We start from the raw sequence: 23,115 nt of genomic DNA on the forward strand, positions 1-23,115 counted from the left end.
AATAAAGCGAATATACAAATTAAAAGAATATATCTTTACGTTTGCTTTAAATATAGAATTAGGTTAGTACGAAAACATATCTATCATGCCTAGTCCATATGTGATTGAGGCAACTTCATGAAGATTGTAAGCACCAGTTAACAGAGAGTTAAAATAAACAAGTTGTTCATTTTTATAAGATCTACTATATTTTTTGGCATTTATGTAACAAGCATCGATAGCGCAGTAGATTGATGCCATTTTAAGCTGTAGACTTAGAGCACTAAAATCAATAGTGAAATAAACCTATTAGTAGGTATAAAGCTTTTATTTTTTACCTGCCAGTGTAGTTGTGACAATCACATCAGTATTTTGTTATAATGTTAATATTATTCAATACAACAATATTTGAAATTTGTTAGAGAGATTATTACTTCCATACAAACAACTCATGCCTTTGTGTTACTTCACAACTCAATCCTGTATAGTAGTTGTATCACATTCGTAGCACCATTCGCCATATATGATCTTGCGATGAGGTTGAGACAACCTCATATCGGTTGGTATTAAGAATTTTTTTTTAGGAAACTCATTAAATTAACTTTTAAAATGCTAGTATATAAGGAAGAGTACCCTGAAATACTCTGTAAGATTAAAACTGATGTAAAAACTTTTTTTTGTTCTTTGAAATGTATCTCTGACCTGCGATTGAATGTTGGTCAAACCTGATTCATAACCTATTTATCTACCTAAGATAATTGAAAAAACTGCGAGCGGTTCTGTGATTTTATCAAATTTTTAAAATTGAATTCTCAAAACTCAATATGAATGTATAAGATATAAATTATAAACGGAATACAATTCGTTTCACCAATTGTTAATCGGCTTTCCATTTGTTACATACATTTCTTGGCATACAAATAATTAAACTTTTTAGTTTACTCCCTCACAATTTGCCTACTAAAATAAACTTTTAAATAATTTAACGTTAAAATATTTTTATTTAAAAATTTTTGTAAATTATATTTTAATTAAATTATACTCCTAAATAATAGTATTAAACAAAAATCCTGTTTTAATATCTTTATACTCCAAAATAAATATACCCTCAAATATTAAATACATCTGCTCTAAAATAATTTTGATTTCAAATATTAAAGTAACTAGTTTAAAAAAAAAATTCTATTTGTCAATTTCAATAGTTTTCACTATTTTCCACAGATATCTGTCGCAAAAAAGGTGCTAAAATATTCTGACCAGGTACGAAAAGTCTGTATGTCTTGTAGTCTTGTCGAAAGAAATATTCTTCGTTATAAATTATTTTGATAACTATTCAATTTTTGGGATTCATAAGCATTTCTACATCTTTTATTACCTGATTTTCTCTTGGGGCTTTTCATTGGTTAAAAAATTGGATGACAGCAGGCTTTTTGTAGAAGAATATCATATTTAAAGTTATATATTTTGATATAATATTAAACGCGTAGGTTAAAATTTGTCCTTATCTGTATTTTCCTATTTATCAAATTAATATAATTTACACTAAAAAATTAATTTTGAATACAAAACTAGGTGCCACTCCTCCTTGTTTAATTTTTATTTCAAGAATATAAATAGAAGAATTTGAAATAGAACATTAGAATAAATATATCAGCCATTTTTATTGTAAAGTCCAATATGATTGAATGTAATATAAATTATTGAAAATATTATATTATTGAAGGTATTCAATTCGTTTGACCAATTGTTAATCTCATTTATATTTTGTCTCTGTAAATGATATTATAATATTTTACAAAAATATCCAAATCAATTAAAATTAATAATAATATATCTACATTTTGTAAGCTCCACCCTCTTTTGAATTACAAAATTTCAAAATATTTATAATGTATTCAAAATAAAAATTTCATTTATTACAAGTTTTGAAAACTAATATTTTTTGACATGTAAGTAAAGTAATACATGTGCCATATTTATAGATCTAAAAATGATTATACATATTCGTTGTGAGCGTAGTCATGGTGGGGGCAATAAAATTGATTACAGCGCTTACAGTGAAAAATTTTGGCGATAAAGAGGCTGTTATGACTAATTTGCAATTCTTTACATGTATATGTTATAGAAAACGTCAAATTAAAATTATTGAAAAATACTAATTAATTAAACTTAATGCATTAAAAGTTGTGAAAATAAGAAATCAAATTGAACAAATATTATTTTTCAAATGTAAATTATCATAATTATTTATTTAAATTTGTGAGACAATAATATTAAATTTTCAATAGAAGTCATAAATGCAACTATACAATTATATATGCATCCACACAATTCTATAATTAAAGTAGTATATCGTTACCATTGAAACGCCTCCAATAAAACTCACGCACGGTGCGAATAGTCAAAAACGATTAAAACGACGAAATAGAAAAGTTTCGACCGAATCTTTATATAAACACTGAATGTATTGACTATAACAATATCGGATCTATCGACATTGGCTTTAGCGCCCAATATTGATTAGAACTATATGCCTATATATCGACTATTACGACAAAAGCACGTACACATCCTTTTTTGCTACATTGTTTTTCAGAAAAGCAAAATTTTTACCATTTTCAACTTAATAAACTGTATTTTAAGGCTCATTAACACTTTGTCATTAATTTACATTAAAATTAGTCTGCAATAACATATGGAAATATCTACATACTTTAACTTTAATACAAAAATATACATATTGCTTATAGCGACTATCGGTTATAATGACTTGTTAATCCCTTCGATGTCGTTATAGGCCTATTTGGACTGCAAATGTTATTATTTAATGTATTGCAACTGATTCAGGGTAAAAAATTAAAGTAAATTGCAAATACATGTTTTTAAAAATCTTATAATTTTATTTCTTTTTTTTTTGTCATTTTCAAAAAGTTTTTAAAGGTTTTCATAAATTTATTTTAAGATTTTAAAAGAAAAATTTAGAAAGTTTAAAAAAATGATAAACCTAAGAAAACCGAGGAAAATGTATCCAAGTTGTAGTTGGTTATACCTCAACAGTCGTAATTTAAATTTCATAAACTTTATCTCCACATAGTCTTTACAATGTTTTCTCGACTCTTCCACCATATTTTAACTTTGATTATTACGGAATTTATTTTTAAATTCTTTATTTGGAAAGTTCCATGTGGATAAATCAATTTCCTGGCAATCTCTTCTGATGAATGCAATGATTTCTTAAAAATTTGTATCGTCTTTTACACTGAACAATATGTATCAAATATAAAATAATCATCTGGTGACAATTTTCATACTTTCTGATTTTAAATTTAATTCTTAACTCATTATTTCAGGCAAATTAAAGACAGAAATAAAAATTGATAAAAAAAAATAAAAATAAATAAAATTTAAGATACATACTTAAAGAAAGTACCTACTAAGAAAAAAAGTAAAAGCTAAGATTCACTTTAATATTTTTCTCTAGCTTTAAAATTTCAAAACAGTGTTTTTACAGAAAACCAAATGGCAAATATAATATGTCTAGCAAAAGTTAATAATAATAGAATGCATTATTTAAATTTAAAATTTGAAAAACGCTCTAAATAGTTTTCAAAGAAATAGTGTAAAGGATTATGAAGTAATAAAATATCGATATCATTTTGGTAGTTCACTTAAAGATTGGAAGTAACCAAATCTAAGATTTTTTGCTTCAAGGCCTTAACTGCAGAGGCATTTAATACTGCGGTATATAAATGCTACAGTTATTGTAAAATTTTTTTTTGTTATTATTAAATTTGTTTTCATTCGGCTACGTAGGTTAAGCTGGAATTGAAATTTGAGCCGGTTCTCATCTATTCTCAATTATTTTTTATGAAGTATATTTTTAATGTGGGAAAATTCGTATTATGTATTTGAGAAAACTGTGAAATCAACGGCATATTCAATTAAAAAATTATTTGTTAAAAGTAAAATCGACGAAAAAAAATAAATAATTCCAACCATGCTATTTGAAAAATTTTGGTATAATCAATTTCGTTTTTAAAAGCTTTTATTTAACTTGAATGTATGTAAGGATGTTACGGTGGATTCTTTGAAATCAATTTTGAAGTAGATATCTTCGACTGATTGAGCTGAAATGTTGCATACACATTTAGTTTGGATGACAATGCATGGTTAGGTTGCGCCGTCCTGATTTTCCCATCGCTTCCACCATATTTTAAATAAATACATTTTTTAGTCTTTAATTAAAAATTTTAATAAAAAATACTTTTTTAGGGAAAAGCTTTTATTGTACAAAAAGTAGGCAAAAATTTTATCTATAAGTCCCTCATACCCGACTATTTGTAAAAGCTTGAGGCGCTTAATATCAAGGATGAATCGAAAAGTAATTAGGCATGTGGAGTGGATGAGGCGTTCCGATTCATTTTTGATATTTTAAATTAACCGCCTCAAGCTTTTACAAATAGTCGAATATAAGTGACTTATGGATAAAATTATTGTCTGCTTTTTAGTACAATAAAAGCTTGTTCCTGAAAAAGTATTTTTTATTAAAATTTTTTTTATCAACAAAAAAAATAAATAAATAAAATAAAATAAAAAATCATTTCTTTATGTAAAGATTCAATGAAAAATCGTGAATGAATCCACCCACATTCGTACGTCAATTAATTTCACTAAAGAAATTTATAAAAATTTGTTTTAATTAACAAAACTAAGCATAAAAAAATATTGAAGAAAATAAATTTTCTTATAAAGAAAACAGAAGCTTGGAAAAACAAGCCATGTCTTTATCTAAAATTTTAGTAATATTACTAATAAATAAAGATAGCGCATAAACTTTAATAAAAGTATTATTTAAATTGATTTAAAAAAAAAGTAGTGTTTATTCACTCTAAATCCATAAAAAGAAAAAAACTTATCTCCTTAAATATTATTGATATCTTTTATTAAATAAAGAACAAACGATAAATTTTCCATATAAATATAAATATTCTATCTTTATTTAATTAAAGTATCACCAACTACATAATAAATATATATAAAAAATTTATTTTCTCCGTTTAAAATGTGTGGCTTGTGTACACTATGCTAAGCTAAAGGTATATGGTACCTACCTATAAGCTAATATACAGAAGCATTTTATATGTCTTACCTTAACTATTCAACAGAGAGTGTTTGTGTTATTATTCAGTGGTAGGAGAATCAACAGGTAACTGTTGAATCAGTCAGTGAATACGCATAACCTGTGGATTTCGAACCGATTCAATTGTTTTCATTCAACAATATTTCCCGCCGCCGACGGACGGATCAACAAATAAATCTCAAAAATCATTAATACTATACGTTTATTAAGTGTGTGGGAAAAAAGTGGTCTCTTGTGAAAAATTATTATCAGTGACTTCCATACAAAAACCAACAATATTTTGTTTTTTAAAATCGAAAACTTTATCGAAAAAATTTATCGAAGTGTTCTGTGTTTAAATTATTATAATAATAAATACGCGTAATTATAAATTTTTACTATGAAATTCGATTAATTCATAGAAACATCTATAAACTTTTATATATACAAAAACAATATATTAAAATAAATAATAATGTGTTCGTGCGTTTCTTACTAGAAAACCGCAAGTGTAATTATTATATATATATTTTTATCTATATTAGTGCAATAAATTTTCTCTTTTAATGATGGTTTTGTTACAAGAAAGGTGAAAACATATTACAAAATCGGGGAAAAATTCTTGGACATTTTTTAAGTGATACACGCTCGTTATTTTTAAATAAATTTCTATTGTCGTCATCCGGCCGGAAAATTATGGCATCTGATAGTGAGGATTGTAATACAGTTGATATGCCGCATACGTTTAGTGATTATACAACGTAAGTATATTATGATTTGAGAAAATTTAATTTTTCATTTAATTACCCTCTTATAGCTACTTGCTAATCTAATCGATTTTATAATAAACATTTTTTGATATAATTAAATATGCCACAATTATTGAAATGCGATAACAATTTAAAAAAAAAAAATATTATTTTATATTTTTTAAACAAAAAAATTATTCCCAAACTGAAATGTCATTTTTGGTGTAATGTTATTCATCGAAGTTAATAACCCTTGAAAGACAACTAAAAAAATTCTTTTTTGTAATAATAATTAATTATAAAATCAAAAATTGTCATTAATTTTAATATAAACGCTGTCAAAAATTCTTTTGTTATAAATACAACAGTGATAATAATTATTATACAAAAAGATAATCTATATATGATATATTAATAATAATTAAAAGCCTTATTTCTAAGCCTTAAACGGATAACATGTAAGCGAAAATGTATAAAAATTTTTGATTATACGCTTTTATGATTCTCGAATTCTCAAAGCATTTAAAATAAAACCATATTTTTTATTGTTCTTAAATAATTTTTCAAATAATTGTAATGTATCAATATTTTAAAATCATCAATAAAAATTGTAAACGAAGTGTAAATCCTTCATAGTGTTGATTTAACCTTTACGGAAAGCGCCCAATTACATATGAACCCTTCACTTTTGTTGACATTTCGATTGATAAAGCATGAATCGAGCTATGAAAGGATTAATCATAAAGCTAAATAATTCAGAATTAAAAAATTTCTCAGAGCAACAAAATCTCCAAATAATACAAAAACCAATTCTAATGTTTAGTTTAAAAGATGCCAATCATCGAAAATACATCTTTTATATAAGTTCAAGTATGAAAAAGTCAAAGCTATGGCAAAACTTCTACGAAAACGACCCTTTATCGAGTAAACAAAAGAAAAACTTTCAACAAAAAGAAAACCGAGTTCAAAAGAAAAACTTTCCCAAAACAAATTAATATGCGCTAAAAAGTAAAAAAATAACGATAATATAATGTAATTAAGATTATTGTAATTTTTGGAGTCGGTGTCAGCCAAGGAAACAACTGTCACCGAACAGTTTTCTATATTAGCTTGGCTGGCATCGACTCCAAAAATAACAATAATTTTAACCACATTATATTATCGTAATTTTTTTACTTTTTAGTGCATATTAATTTGTTTTGGAAAAGTTTTTCTTTTGAAGTCGGTTTTCTTTTTGTTTAAAGTTTTTTTTTTATTTTGTGATTTTTAGTGAATCTGAAGTACACTAACTAATTTGTCACTAAATAAAAGAATCATCAAAATTGGTTTCCGTGATTTTGAGTTATTCGTCCTCTTGTCGTGCATATTTAATGCAAATTTAAGACTTTTATGGTTTTCTCATGGATGCCGTTGTCAGAACTGAACCAAAATGAAATGGGAAGTACCAGCTTTCAAATGGATAAAGAATCATAAAAATCGGTTCACCCAGTCGAAAGTTCGGTGGTAGTACACATAAAAAAATATAGTTGAATTGATAACCTCCTCCTTTTTTGTTTGAAGTCGGTTAATTAACAGTTTTGCTATGGATTTTCTATATCGAAATTATTGTAAATTAAAAGGAAATTGTTTAACTTTTAATATTTAGATTAAATTGAGCAATTTTAACATTTGATCATGGGTTATTAACTCAAAATTTTTTTAATTCAAAACTTTTCTTTTTAATGCAATTTTTAAATAAATGTAATGAAGCTTAATGTATTTTAATTTATAAATTTGTATAAAATTGATGCAAATCATGACTTTTAAAATTTTTTTTCTGTAATGCCTTTTTAACAACAAAAAATTTATTATTTATGAAAAGAAAAATCGGGAATATATATATATATACAATGAAAAAAACATTTTTCTAAAAAATTGTCTTAAATGAAACATTATATCCTGCTCTGATTGATTTGCGTAGAGTCCAACATTCAAAATTTTATTTAATTCTTTATATTTACAAAACCGGCGATTTTAACATTATTTTTCAAGGGTCAAATACAAATTTACGTAAAAAATTATATATATTTTAAGTATGACTTATAAGTCATTAATCACTAAAATTTGACAGTTTTTGTGGGTTTTATTATGAAAAATAGATTCATCTTACAAGTATTATTTTTTATGGATTTCAGAGTATAATTTTGACAATGAATTGATGAAATCATTAATTATTATAAATCATTTTCGATTAGCAAAAAAAGCAAACAAACTGACTTTTGATTCCTTTTTTTAAATTATTAAATTTTATTACATCACATATTTAGTATATTTACAGTTATTTACTAATATATCGAAAGGGTCAATTCTAGTAAGCCCTCCCTGATAAGTGCTTAAGTTCAATTATTATTTCATTTGATAATTTTTACTGCATTTAAAGAGAGATTTTAATTTCATTAAGAAGTGAATCAACCAACAATCTAGAAGTCATTAAAAGAAAATTGTATAATGTACTAATTGCATTCAAACATGAATTTGTATAAAATGTCATACCAAATATCGGGAACTTGGACAAAAATTCCCGAGATTTTATTATTGAATCATGGGTGAGCAATCAGAATAAATTCTAATATTTTAAGAATAATTTAAACTATCATAAAATACATTCCACCAAGGTTTAGGACAGAACAGCGAACCTTACACTTCTATCCTTTTTAAACTATCCTCTTTCGCCTTAACTCATCATCTTCATAATGAAATAAAAGAAATAATTTTTATTTCGAAGCAAATGCTCGTTAATTTTGTTTAAGATACAAAATATAAAATTTATAGTTTTAAATATATTGATGATATGCAGAAAAAAAATTAAGGGAGCATAAATATCTCCTGGTCATTTTATAAATGGCAGAATTGTAATTTTTTAATGTTCAATTCACTCTTTTCAACAGAAAGGATATTAAGCTTTTGTTTTTTTAACAATTTAGAGCGAAACATTGAAAATCATTTTTGGATTTAGATATTTCAAAGAGAATTTCAAATAAATTGCGAATTAAATAACTTTTTCAAAGTTCCAGCTTGTAATTTAACAACTAAGATAAAAACTTTAGAAAATAATTTTTAATTTAAGCCTTAAATAAAAAAGTTAATGGGGGTTTTATGTGGTATAACTTTCTAATTAAAGGTTTTTCTTTACCTGTTATCAGTTAAAAGTTATTTTTTAGTATTAAGGTATCTTACTTTTTAATTTTTTTACATACTGGAAAAAATTAATAAAAAATAACTTAAAATAACTTTTGATTATAACTTATTTATAATTTTTACCAAAACTGAATTAATCTTAGTCTTTAAATATATGCGTTATTCACGTAAGTGGGTTTCTTTTTAGGCAACGTGTCTCTCCTATTTAAATGATAACATCTTTTCGGGCAAAATTCTACCATTTACGCGGTTACATCTTACTGAACTTTATATAGTGTGGACATATAATTTTGGAGGCTTTACAACAGTCAGTTCTTGAATAATGTTAATTATTAATAAAACTGAAAACGATATATTAACCATTTTGCAATTTTAATTTAATTATTAATAAAAACTAATAATAATTGTTAATTAAAAACTATAAAATCAATAAAAATAATAAACAACATCAGATTAAAATTATTGCGTGTGTGGTAACCTAGTATTTGTGCTAAATTATTCAATCAATTTATAGCCAAAAACAAAAATAATAAAAATTAGTATTTAAATAAGGTGTTTAATGAAATTTATTAATAATTTTACCATACTTCATCAACTATGAAAAATATAATTTATTTGCGTATAAAATTTCTTGAGAAATTTGTTTATTGATACTTCGCTGAAAATTTTTTTTTACTTATTCTTTCTGATATTGTGTTTTACAGGAAATATTAGAGTTTCCAGAACGACAGATAAAACACGATTTAATTTGAATTTGCTTAAAGTTTTAGATCCGCCATCGTGGCTATATTAATTTTTGTACTATAAACACGATTCGACTATAATACTTTGAAGTAAAATAAAATTATTTTGCTAAACGTTAAACGGTTTCATTTTTACGAAAATGTTCAAAATTAAAGACAAATTTGTCAAGACCGTCAAGAAGTGGCTATGTTATTTACGCGTATCTCCAGCCGGGACCCGTGGAATGGGTCCCGGCTGGAGATACGCGTTAAAGTCGCTTTCGTAAATTACTGGACTTGTTTCTTTTTTTTTCAGATTTCATTTAACGCATTTTATTTTACGGGTTTCTTCTTTTTTAAGTTTCTATTAGTACAAGATCCGAATTAAGGTCGACCTTCACCCATCTGTTTACCGAATGAAAGTTATTTTTTATGAAATGTAAAATATTTACAAATATCCCTGTTGTGGGTTGCCCTAAAAAATATGGTCCAGACAACTTTTAATAAAAATATCAAAACTTGGAAAGCTTGTAAATTTTATTTTTTGACTGATATTTTGTGGACAATCATATAGCACCGTATTTGCAATAAAATTATCTTTATTTATATATGTGAGACAATGAATTAACAGATGAACGTAATTACTATTCACAACTTGTATAAATGCGAAAATAGTGAACGAAAAGAGGCAGACAGCATAGCTGCTGCATATTCTTTATGGCTTTTACTTTCGAGTAGATCAATATTCGTTAGATATGCAAGTCTGAAAAATTTACAAAAAATTTTACTCTTGATATTTTCACTAAAAGTAGTCTTGACCACATTTTTTTAGGCAACTCATTGCAGGGATATTTGTTAACATTTTATATTTCATAAAAAATAACTTTCATTCGGTAAACAGATGGGTGAAGGTCAATCCTAATTGGGATCTTAGACTATATTTCATTAAATTTTTAGAATTTAATAAGCCAATAAGAAAAACTTGATTGTTTAAATTTGTATTTGTTAGTGTCCACAAAAATTTGCAAATATTTATGTATGACATAATAAGTATTAATTATTCAAACGTCTCCTGAATAAGTGTCAGCTTTGCTATTACTATTTGCCTCCGGAGCCAAAACGAGTTGGTTTTCCCGAAGCCTATTGAGTTCAAGTAGTAAACTAGAAATTTAGCCGGTGGTATACTTTATGGTTAGAACTAGGGTGTATTTTCGTTCTCGATCAATCAAAAATATTTTCGCTTCTGTTTGTCTTGTAACGATCCAAAAATTTCACATACAGGGAATTCCGAACTAATCCAGGTAACACATCCAGGTAACAATAAATCCTAAGCGTTTTTGATTTGAACCGAAAATTTAAGAATTCTGCTAAAGAATTTAAACTATGAAAAATAGTTTCAATAAACAAAACAAAGTATGCTATTAACTTCGTTTCAAAATAATTCTTGAATAAAAAAAAAAACTAACTTTACCTAACATTTTCTTAAAAATCAATTATATAAAAAAATTGATTTAAAGCAATATTGATTTAAAATTCTGAAAAATCCTGATTAATGATCATCGATCAACTTACTTGCTTCGAGTTTTATACTTCTTTCGTACATGGCTAAAAATATTTTATAGCACAAGATTTCATATATGCTGCAGTGGTTGAAAATTAAAAAAAACAAAAAACAAAAAAAATTACAAACAAATATTGGACATATAAAAATAATTAAAAATCAGAGCACACTTTTAATGAATTCGTCCGGCATTTTATAGGTATTGAATTATTTAATAAATACACTTAAGTACTTATATACTTTTACTTAAGTATATTATGGCACAAAAAAGTGGACATCTCCTAACTAGGGGTTTGCTTCTTTAAGTAGCATAGTATATAACCATCTCAATGTTATTATATTCCGAATATATATATATATATATATATATATATATATATATATATATATATATATAAGATATGGGTACAAAAAAACATTAAAAACGACATAATGTCTGCTACAATACTTGTTTTTATACATTTTACTGATCGATTGATGAGAATAGTTCGTTTTTGTCAACGACTTTTGTTCACGTTCAAAATAATACTTTTAAAATAGTCGAAAACCTTGCTAGTTTAGATGAAAAGTTCATATCACCTCCATCTTATTACAAACTAATCTTTCCCGTTTCCTGTTATGACTTACGCATAAAGTTTCATTACAAGCAGACTTGTAGCATGTGACAAAGGAGACTCGAAAAACATAAAGTGCGAAAATTTTGACGTCGGTGATATATCTCGCAGTTATAAACTTTAATTTAACAAATCAATTTCGTACTTCGAGACGGTTCCGATATTGGATATTGTTTTCCTGATAATAAATAGTTTTTGATAATAAATGCGTAACTCTGAAAAATGGCATAGCTAGATAGGTACTGCTGAATTAGTTAGAATACAATTTTCAAGAACAATAGTTTCTAATTTTGAATTTGATCTACATCAAAATTATATTTGCCATTATGTAGGGTTTTTCGTGATGACAACAATTCGAAAACATAAGGGTTTACGGAATACTAGCTGATGTGATAATCGTTAACCTGTCAGCACTCGCTTTTTCTATCTTCAAATAATTGTATCTATATTCTAATTTAGTGAGTTTTTTCGATTTTTGTCAACCTATCTAGAAATTGCGAAAATTTCTCTCATCACGAGAGTAAAGCTATAAGCAAAAAAATATTCAATTCGTAAATTTTCGGGCTCGCTCGTGTACTTTCGCTAGTTTAGTATAAGTCGTACCCAGTAAATAAAAAAAACTTGGGATAGAAATATGGTAAATAAATGAATTTAATTATTTAGATTATTTCTGTGCTCTAATATTTTCACACTGAAACATCATTCAATAATAACGTAATCAAAATATTTTTGATTGTGCGAAATATTTGACGAATGTGCAGAACGCGTGAGCAAAAATCATCACGCGATTAAAGATGCGAACGTGAACAGTGGCTTATGTTTTTGACCCATTTACGATTCCACATGAGAACATAATATTCATAGGTGGTGAAATAGCGCTTTTCTTTCTATTAACACCTCCTTTCTTTCACTCAAAACCTGCTTATTATACGTTTAGAAAAATATTTTTTACTGACAATGCACAACAGAGAAACCGGCAAAACGTTATCCGACAATATTTTTTATTGCAACAAAAATGTATTTGATGCATACCAACACAAAAATATCAGCATTTTATCTATAAATAAAATTTATAGAATTTTTATAAAAATAATTTTTTTCAATGCATTAATGCTTAATTTTTTACTCCATGCTTTAATGCCTAATTAATTGGATAAAATTTTGTGATAAAATTAAATAAAAATTTGTGTATACTCAAGTTTCACTTTCTTAAACAAATTTTATCATCGTTAATAACAGTTATTTTCATTAGACACTTTAACCATTTTCATGCGTTTGTATCCTATACATGCGTTAAAATTACTACTATCGAACGGTTCAACCATAACGTTAAACGTGTAACGTATGCATAACTTGCTAGACACGCAGTGTATTTAGATGTCATATCAATATACATACATTCAACTACGTATCGTTAAAGTCTTTACATATACATACTTTTAATTTCGTTTGAGATTCAAAGTTAGTGTTTATTTTTTAACTTCTCTGTATAGAAAAGTTCTTGTATTTGCTTCGAAAGTTCATATCAAAATTTTCTACATAAATTCACGTTTCATTGCCAGGAAAATTTATTAAAATCACTTTTAAATGAAATTTTGTGTGTACGTGTGTTCGGTGACATATTTTCGTTCGTTGTAACATCAAAATGTGCTAAAAAGATTGCCCAAATTGGGACAATCTTTCGTTGGAGGGGAGAGAAAAATAAAACTTGAAAAAACTTCTGTTAGTATTAATAAATTTGAACTTTTGATTAGTAGCTATGTTGCAGCAAATCAATCACTTTTTTCTGTAAAACTAAACTGATTTTTCTGTAAAATTTTTTTTGCATTTACAGAAATGTCTATACTAATTCGTTTTATTAATTTGTAAAAAAAAAATGAAGGATCGGGATTTGATCTCAGTACGTCTTGCAGAAAAAGCGAATATTTTACCTCCACAACTCTGTTATAATATAATTATTAATAACTAAGTGGCTTACGAAGTTATCTTCTCATTGCACCGCCTCCCTTCGAAGGTTGGCGATCCAACTGGAAAATAGTTACTCTTGACACAGCTCCTCTGAAGATTTCGGATAATGTTTTACTGAGCCATCGGCGTAGGTCCTTGAGCCAGGAATTCTATCTTCTCCCTACTGAAATCTTGAATCTTACTATCGATGATCAACTGAAGTATTTCATGTCTATATCCTCTCATTATATGTTCAATTAGTTAGTTTGCGCTCTTTGATTGTTAGAATCAACTACTTGTTTTTCTGTATTCTATTGAGAACTTCAGAGTTTCTTACTCTTTCGATCAAGGCTATGCATAATATTCTGTTGTAAGGATATATTTCGAAAGCTTCAATGAGTTTTTCTAGCGAGGGGTTGAGGGCCCAGCTTTTATAACCGCACAGGAGGATGGAGAACACGAAGCAGCGTAGCATTCGGATTCTAAGTCCTTAGTCCAGATCACACCTATTAAAAAAGTTCTTCATGTTGATAAAAGTCCTCCTGGAAGTTATAGAAAGATATTTTCATCATTTGGAAAGTTGAATGTGTGGACCATAAGGCCTGTACTTACTTGAACAGCTTGTTTATTTGTCTATGTATATTTACACTAATATATGGTGGAGGCGCAAAGAAGTTGTAATGTAATATGTGAAAACATTAATTAAAAATTTCAACTTTTTAAAAACTAATTAGATAAAATTTAAAAGTTCAAATTGTTTTTATTTAACATTAACAATGATTGTTGTAACTTTCACGATACATTTGTGGCATTTATACGATTTAAATTTGAAAATTTCATTTTTGAAAAATTATTTTCAATTACGCTCTGCATGATTTTAAATCGTAAAAATTGTGCTACATTAAACACAAAAATTACTGAAGATGTGACGAAATTGTGGTTTCAATATAGTTGAAGGAATGAACTAAAATATATTTATTAAAGGTAACGTTAAATTGAATAAGCCCGAGGAACACTTTATAATTATATGAACACAATTAAAGACTTCTAAAATCTTTTAAATTAAATTTTACAAGTCCAATTTTTATAAACTCTGAATTACGTTGATTGTTTATGAAAATGGGGTTAAATCAGTTTGTCATGTAGTCGAATTAGTCGTTCATAAAATCTATTTCCACATCTGTATTATTCAATTTAGTCCATTAAAAATGATCGACTTGTCATGCACAACACTGTAAATTAGTGGATTTTGAATACCTGATCAATGTTCAAGCGCTACGATTGGACATTTTTTAAATTTTTTTAAATTAATTTACGCATAAAGTTCACATGATATAAATATTATAAATTCAAAAGCCTTATAACACAAAACTACAACACGAAAAGGTTTTGTTGTAATTTTTTTTACATACAAAAAAAGTTAATTAACCATGAAAATAAAACATTTGTTCCCTTAACAACTGTTAAACAAAACAAACTCACTTGTTCTCTTATGGTGAGTACATATAAAATGAATAAAATCTTTAAAATAAAAATAAATAAAAAAAAAGATTAAAAAGTATTATTATTATTATTGTTATGATGATGATTATTATTATTTGAAATCAGTCAATACGGGCGTTTTAACTTTATAAATAAATATCAGTAGTATACTAAGGTTTTAAAAGAAAAGAAATCAAGACACAATAATACGGGGCAACAATTCTGAAAGATTGGTTTGTTTCTTGCACTGTTTATATACCTTATTATATTTCATCTCCTCAATTGTGAAAGAATAAGTAATTTTATATTATAAAATATTGTATTTTATATATACAGGGTGCCAATGAGCATCGAAAACCTTTGAATTGTACAAGAAATAAGGGGCCGTGACAAAAAAAGTCTCATAAAGAGATAGGTACTACCTAATGACTATAAATTGGATTAAACTGGAATTGAATAAAAGGTTGAGGAAGGAATCCAATAAAATACAAACACCTCCCCCAAATTGTAATCCGATGGGAGCACAAAAATAATCATTCTACCTCCTTCTATCTTAGAAATTTTTATTCATTAAGCTTTCTTCGAAAATATAAAGAGCGCTTGTAAATCTTAAAGATACTTAGAGTCGTAGAATTTACTGTTTCACTGTAGTTGCATACAAATCTTTCCTAAAGAATATTTCCTTTTTGTAGAATTTTAGTCTGCAAGGATTCTTTATTAAAGAATTTTTTAATGCTTGATATTTAAATTTGGACCATGTGTCCTAAAGGGTACCAATACAAAATTAACAATTAAATTTATAATAACTGTATATCATAAATGTTATATTATTCTTTGACTTACTTCTAGTTGTAGCAAAATCGACACTATGGAATACATGTGCGCGCATCGCACGCGTTTCACGACAGTAATTGTATGTTATATTATGGTCATTTCTTTGAAATTATATGATGTATATTTTGTTATTTTAGTGATTACTTAGTTTGAATCCAGTAGAAATTCACATTTTGTTTTAAAATTATTATCATATGTAACTGGATTGAATTATAATTCAATTACATTGGAACATATGGATTATATTAAATGTTAATATGTAATTGGATTTTTTAAATTTATTTTTTTATAACTGTGTATTGTTTTAATCACGAGTTGGTTGGGTTGAGTTTGTTGACTATAGAGGAATTGGTTTGGTTCTACAGTTCTTAGTCCTTGCGTTAAAAAATGGGACACAATTACGGAAAACGGAGATAATATCGTAACTTATATTTAAAAGTTGATGTTAGAATTTTACATGGAAATATTTATATTTAGAAGATATATTCGATACGACTAGAAGTAAGATATTATTTGTATCTATGATATCGAGTTTCTTGTTATAATACCGAAGTACTGTTTGGGAAACGGATGAGAACCATTTATTAAATTGATTGCGAAAATGCATTTTAATAAATAGCGAAATTATTAATAATAATTGATCATAAGTTGATTGATTATATTTTTGCTCGGAAACGTATATATACTTACAAATCGATACTGTATAATTTGATTTAATAAAATTAAAAAAAGGAAAACAGGTTGATAATGCACAATTTTTTAGAGCTCAAAATAACGATTTTGATGATTCTCCTCTACATTCTAGACATGTTCTTTTTTTTGATTTCAAAAACCGAGGGAAAAGATCCTGGATTTACTTATTAAAGACAAATATCTATCTATTTGTTCGGATAGGTTAGGTTAGGTTATATTGGCTGTCCACGTAGGACACACTTAGGCTATAGAGCCCATTGTGATACCATATATGTTTTTTCCCAACTTTCCGCTGATAATTTCATTTATCAGTTCCTAAATTTCAGAGGCTGAGTGCACCTCCTTGCACTACGCCAGCCCATCACAACTATTAATTAAATTAATTTTGTGGCAACGGTGGGAATCGAGCCCGCTACCCAAAGCATACCACGCATGGAATTGGTTACACTTTAACCAACTGAGCTAATAGGGCGACATTTGTTCGGATACTATTCGAATATTTTGAAATTCCAAAATTATAGAATGTATGGTACAGCCTGTACAAATGTACATTATTTATACATGTGTGATAATGATAAAATATATCAACATACAATTGATTAAATAAAGACAGATTGATGGTTTAAAATAGGGTTACAAAAAAAGTGTATAAGCTTATAGTTATTATTATTATTATTATTGTAGCAAAATACTTATAGTTTTATTAAGACATTTTATTTTATAAAACATACAACCAGAAAGGCATTAACTAATTCAGTTTTATATGTTGAATTTACAATTATTTTTACAAAATCTAACCACGTAATACCATAATTTATTTTATATAGAGGTATATTTTTCTTCCCTTTTTATTAGTGTGCAAAATAAAACTTTACATTTGATTGTTTATAATATATTTTTATATAATGTAATATATAAGGGTAGTTATATACGAAAGAGAAAAACATCCAGCCGAGTGACTCTTTGAAATTTTATTTTACCACAATTTATTAGAATTTTGGCAGTCAAGTAGCCAAAACTACTATGGAAATAGATAATTATAGGTTAGAAAGATAACTAAGATGGTAATACCTATAGGGAATCTGAATACATTATTCCGTCTTATGTGAATTCAGGGCTAAGTAGTTTCGAACTTTGCTATTTAAACTGTCAAAGACAATGTCTCATGAAATAGGGATAGTAATTGCTTCACGTACAGGGTATTTGTATTTGAAAAATTTAAGAAATAAAGCAAAATATTAACGTTAAAAATTTCAAATTTGACAAATTAAGTATAGTTTTACAATTTTATGTGTAATATTACAAACTCAACAGCACAAATCTCCCTAATAAAATAGATACACCAATATTTTTTTTCACCAATATTTTTCACTCCACCTTACTTGGAGTAGGTAGTGCGTTCACTTTTTCTCGATGAAACTGCAAAAACAAAAAACTTTTAGCGGCGTAGAATTTATGGCAAGAAACGAATAATTCATACAAATTTTAAAAAATGGAGTTATAAGAAAAAGTAAAATAAAAAATCTTCAGCATAGCATTTATCCAGTCCTATGCGTATTCCACCGTTTCCGATTACCGCTCAATTCCATCTCATAAGCCTGGGGTATAGCCTCGTAGTAGAATATTGTAAATAGGTCCTTAAGGGTTTTTCGATCCAATATTCTTCTTGGAATTTCATTCTCTATACCATTATATCCAAATGTATACCTTCAGCTCTAGGAAAAAAATGACGAAGACTTTATAAAGTAACAATTACTTAATATTGACTTTCTTGAAGCAGTCCTTCCCCCTCTTCTGAAGATGATAAAAAATAAATCAGTAAAAAACGGTTTCAGTAATCGAAAGGCGTGATAGGAGTTATAAAATTACAAAATATTATGAAATGTTTATATAAAGAATATTTTAATCAATATGGTTAAAAAAGATTAGTAGATTTAATAATAATTAAAAATCATCCTCCTTGTTGTTTTTTTTTTAAATATTTTCGATTCTGTTTTCCTTAAATCCCTCGAGAAAATAAAATGAAATTTTTACATTATTGAGATTTCAATAAAAATTCTATTTTTCAACAAATCTGCTGAAGTCTCAATAAATCGAAACTGAATATTCTAAATAGTTCTCAATTCTTCAATAAAGATTCTAAATACATCGAATCCAAGTAAGCCGGTTGAATAACATATCAAAATTAGTTTTCCATTTTGGGCCCTTGGAAACTTCCATTTCCATTTTGGGCCATCACGAACTCTGACGTGAAATGGCATGATATCTAAAACATGCAAAATTACCATGTTAACTTACTAAGTCCTGCCCCTATTTCAAAATTATCTTGCTTTTATAACCGTTACGCAATAATTCATTAAGTAGACATAGCAGAAACAATAAAATCATACCGGTTTCGTGTAAATGAAAAACGAATCTTTCGAAATGTTATCCCCGCAACTCACTTGCGAAAATCCGCTAGAGAATTAAAATACATTTCAGCCTTCTCCAAGGTAGAAAATTGTGGCTTAATGAAGTAATTTTTAAGCATATTCGTTGTGTGTAAAGTAAATGTAGAAGACAACTGAATCGATCGCAGTGCTGTTCTCTTATTAAAACAATAAATCGAACGTTTTATTTCTAGTATAATTATTGCTCAATTGTTTGCATGTAATTGGTATAGTAGCTGTCAAATAAAAATTATTGTATAATAACGAATATTGTATACATTAATGAAAAGTTTTTTTCCGATGCTACATTCTACATCTTTTTAAATGCTTAGTTTGTATTAATTCAATAACTAAATGTTTTGCTTCATTTGAATAGTTTGAACAAGCGAAAAAATTTTAAAAAATATACAAATAAATTTGTGTGCATATATTAACTGATTAAAATATATAACAGACCTTGTTCGTAAATAAATTAATTTTTTTTATTACAACTAAATGTTGCAAGAAATTAATTTATTGAAAAGATTAAAATGTTGTAAATATTATTTTAACTGCAATAAGTTTTAAGTAGGTGGTAGTGCCCACATTTTTGTTGTAAGGTTTGGGCTGCGTACGTCCGTCCATATATTACAAAAATTTATATACGTATTATGAATTACCAGACGTAAATAAATCAATAAACCAAATCATTAAAATTACTTTTGAACGATTTTATGATCATACAGATATGTTTTAAGTCAGTAGGTATTTACTTCAATGAAAATGGGTCGATTATCAAATTATATAAAATAACACACTTTTAGAATGGTAAAAACATGCGGTTCACTCTTAGTGAAATTCCTTGACACCTTCGGGGAAAATCGAAAAATCAGTCGTGAATTCAGATATCTCCCCGATAAGAAGAAACAAATGATAATTAATTGAAAGCTTTATTTCTTCCTATGGGCTTCGTGCGTAACTGTCAAACGAATGAAATGTCTTCAAAGCACCTTTTTTGTAAATTTAATGTGAATTTTATGGAGTATGCTTTGACGGAAATTTACCCAGTTATTTAAAAATAATTATTTTTTTCTCATTTTTAAAATATCTTTATATGGGTTGGAGCGCAAATAAACACTTTGAAATTATCTATCTAATCATAAAACTGAATATTCCCGTGACTTCCACCATCTGCCGTTGATTAACCTATATTAATGCTATATATAGTTCGTTTGAGCTGTTTAAAACTTATCAGGTTATAACGATACAAAAATTCTCAATTTATCTCCGAAACCTTTTTATACCCTCCTTTTTATGGATTAAAACAAACATTTACCAGTAATCAACGACCTGACGAATATTATCTTTGTCGCTCAAGATTTCTTCATTTTTGAATTTTTGTAGTTTTTTGTAGGTCTTTGAAAATTTTCAAACATGGCTTTGATTGATTGATACATTTTGTTGACTAGAAATGAAAGCATCACAAAAGTCATCATAAACTATTATACTTGAAGGCATGTAAATTAACAACACAAAAATTAAATTATTTTTTAAGCGCATAAAAGTATGTAAAAAATATATGTATATAATACTAACTTGATATCCGTCCGCTTTACTGGGTTTAAGAGAAAAGCCACCGCTGCTCCATCTCTCTTGATCTCACTTATCTCCCCTCGATAACACTCGAAGGGATTGTTTTACACACTTAAAATATATAAACAGTTTTCAACTTTTTTTCAGTGTAAAATAATTCATGGAGTATATCAGAAAAGATGACCATGAATTGTTATACATTTACTATTTTAAATTTTTTACATAAACGTATAATTTATGGTTCAAAATGATGATCATAGGTGGAGCAGTTAAATGTCTGATTAATTTTTTTTTTTAATATATCTTTATAAATTATGGTTCATGTGTTATTCTGATATATGAGCTATATTATTGTAAAGTTTCATTCAAATCCATTCATTAGTTTTTGCGTGAAAGCGTAACAAACTAACAAATAAACAAACAAACAAACAAAAATCCTTACTTTTACATTTATATATATGTAGGGATTAACGGATAATGTATTATATACAAATATATTTTATTTTTTAATTAGCGTGAAATTTCAAATCAATATAAATAATTTAATATTTTAATAATGAAATACAAGTAAATTTTAATCAATATATCCACCACATAATATAATGTAATTTTAATATATCTATAGAACTACAGTGTTTGGTTTAAAGTACTTCTTATATTCAAACATATTACAATATGCTTTGTATATTATATTCAATTTTATTAGTGAATACTTTATTATATTGTATGCTTAAGAATGGTGTAACGTAGTAAAAGTCATAGATATTAAATGTATATTTTTGTAAGGAGATATATTTCATATCTATGATTTATCATTATTGAAATAGCCGGATTCTCAGCATTAACAATATGGGACATAAGTAGGCAGCAAATGCATACTGTAAAAATATAATTACAAAAGTAGGTAAGTAATCAAAATACATTAAAAATCAATGTTTGTTAGTATTTTTATGATCTATGCGTTGCTAACCAATTGATCAAATTGTGATAACACTTTGGTACAATCTTCTGAGGACACCAACGAGGGTTTCTGGAACAAAAAAATCGATGCAAATACCAAATATATGTCCGCCTGGTGCATGCATACACACGTACCCATTGAAAAATTTAACTATTCTAATGCAATTGTTACATGGACAACTATATGTGATTTATTCACGCATTAGGAATACGTCAGATTTATTCGTGTACGCACTAGAGGGAGAAACTATTATTTTATTTTAAGCAGCATTACTCATAAAGATATAAAAAGGATAGAAAGTAGAAGCATTGGGAAATTCCATTGCTCACAAATAAATATTGCCAACCATAAAATATTACTTAAAACAAAATTTGGAGAAACTCAAAAATTTTAATATCGTTAAAATTATTAGCTTATTAAAAATATATCCAATATTTTCATTCAATATATATTAATTCATCAAAATCAAAGGATTAAATTTTCAAATCAATAGGCTGGGTTAAATTGTAATTTTAATTAAATTTTCAGTCTTACTTTGTTGACATATATACTTGTTTCATTCCTAGGTTGATAATTATTGTATTCCCGTAAATATTCTTTTGGAGGTATATAAACCATCCTTTATTTGGTTACCGTTGTCGATAGCAAAAACTCGTTTTTAAAAAGTTATTACTTTTTAATATATACAAAATGGAGCAGCATTATCAGAAAAGTATGCGTTCATTCAATTTTCTATTTACATAATGTTGAAATTCCTATTTTTAATGATTAATTCAATAAATAACATACCAAAAATTCAGATTATGATCTATTATTTTTATTTCTTAATTGTCCGATCAACCTTACAGAAGTGCTTACGTTTTTATGGCATATACATACAATCGTTTTTATCTTTTTTTTTTTATAATTTCATTTAAGAAAATACTTTATTTCTGTATATATATCTATTATATTTAGGATTATTTTCTACAAATGCAAACGAAATCTTCTAACATGTAAACAGACCTTTGTACACATAATTTTCATACAGATAAGATTATAATAAATAATACCGTAAAGAAGCTTTTGAGCCCTTATAATTATTTTATTATTTTCATGCACCAATACCCATTAAAAATTTGCTAACAATCATAAAAATCGAGAAAAATAAATCCAAAACATACATGTACATCATCAAAAAAAAAAAATCAAAACAAATGAAAGCTGGAACTTTACATTCCCACCCTGGGCCGAAGTAGAGGATTAACTATAATATCTTAACTAGAAACCATTTCTT

The 23,115-nt window shown here is 26.8% G+C and overlaps 1 protein-coding gene across 1 annotated transcript in view; it reads left to right on the forward strand.

The window, feature by feature from the left end:
* The first annotated feature begins 5,665 nt into the window (after positions 1 to 5,665).
* LOC123305636 (GATA zinc finger domain-containing protein 14-like) overlaps positions 5,666 to 23,115 on the forward strand; it is a 155,682-nt gene continuing 138,232 nt past the window's right edge. The window contains exon 1 of the mRNA XM_044887411.1: positions 5,666 to 5,859. Within this exon, the coding sequence (XP_044743346.1) occupies positions 5,795 to 5,859 (65 nt within the window). The 5' untranslated portion in view covers positions 5,666 to 5,794. The remainder of the gene's footprint in view (positions 5,860 to 23,115) is intronic.

This window comes from Chrysoperla carnea, chromosome 1, assembly GCF_905475395.1.
Source record: "Chrysoperla carnea chromosome 1, inChrCarn1.1, whole genome shotgun sequence".
In the NCBI taxonomy this organism is placed as follows: domain Eukaryota; kingdom Metazoa; phylum Arthropoda; class Insecta; order Neuroptera; family Chrysopidae; genus Chrysoperla; species Chrysoperla carnea.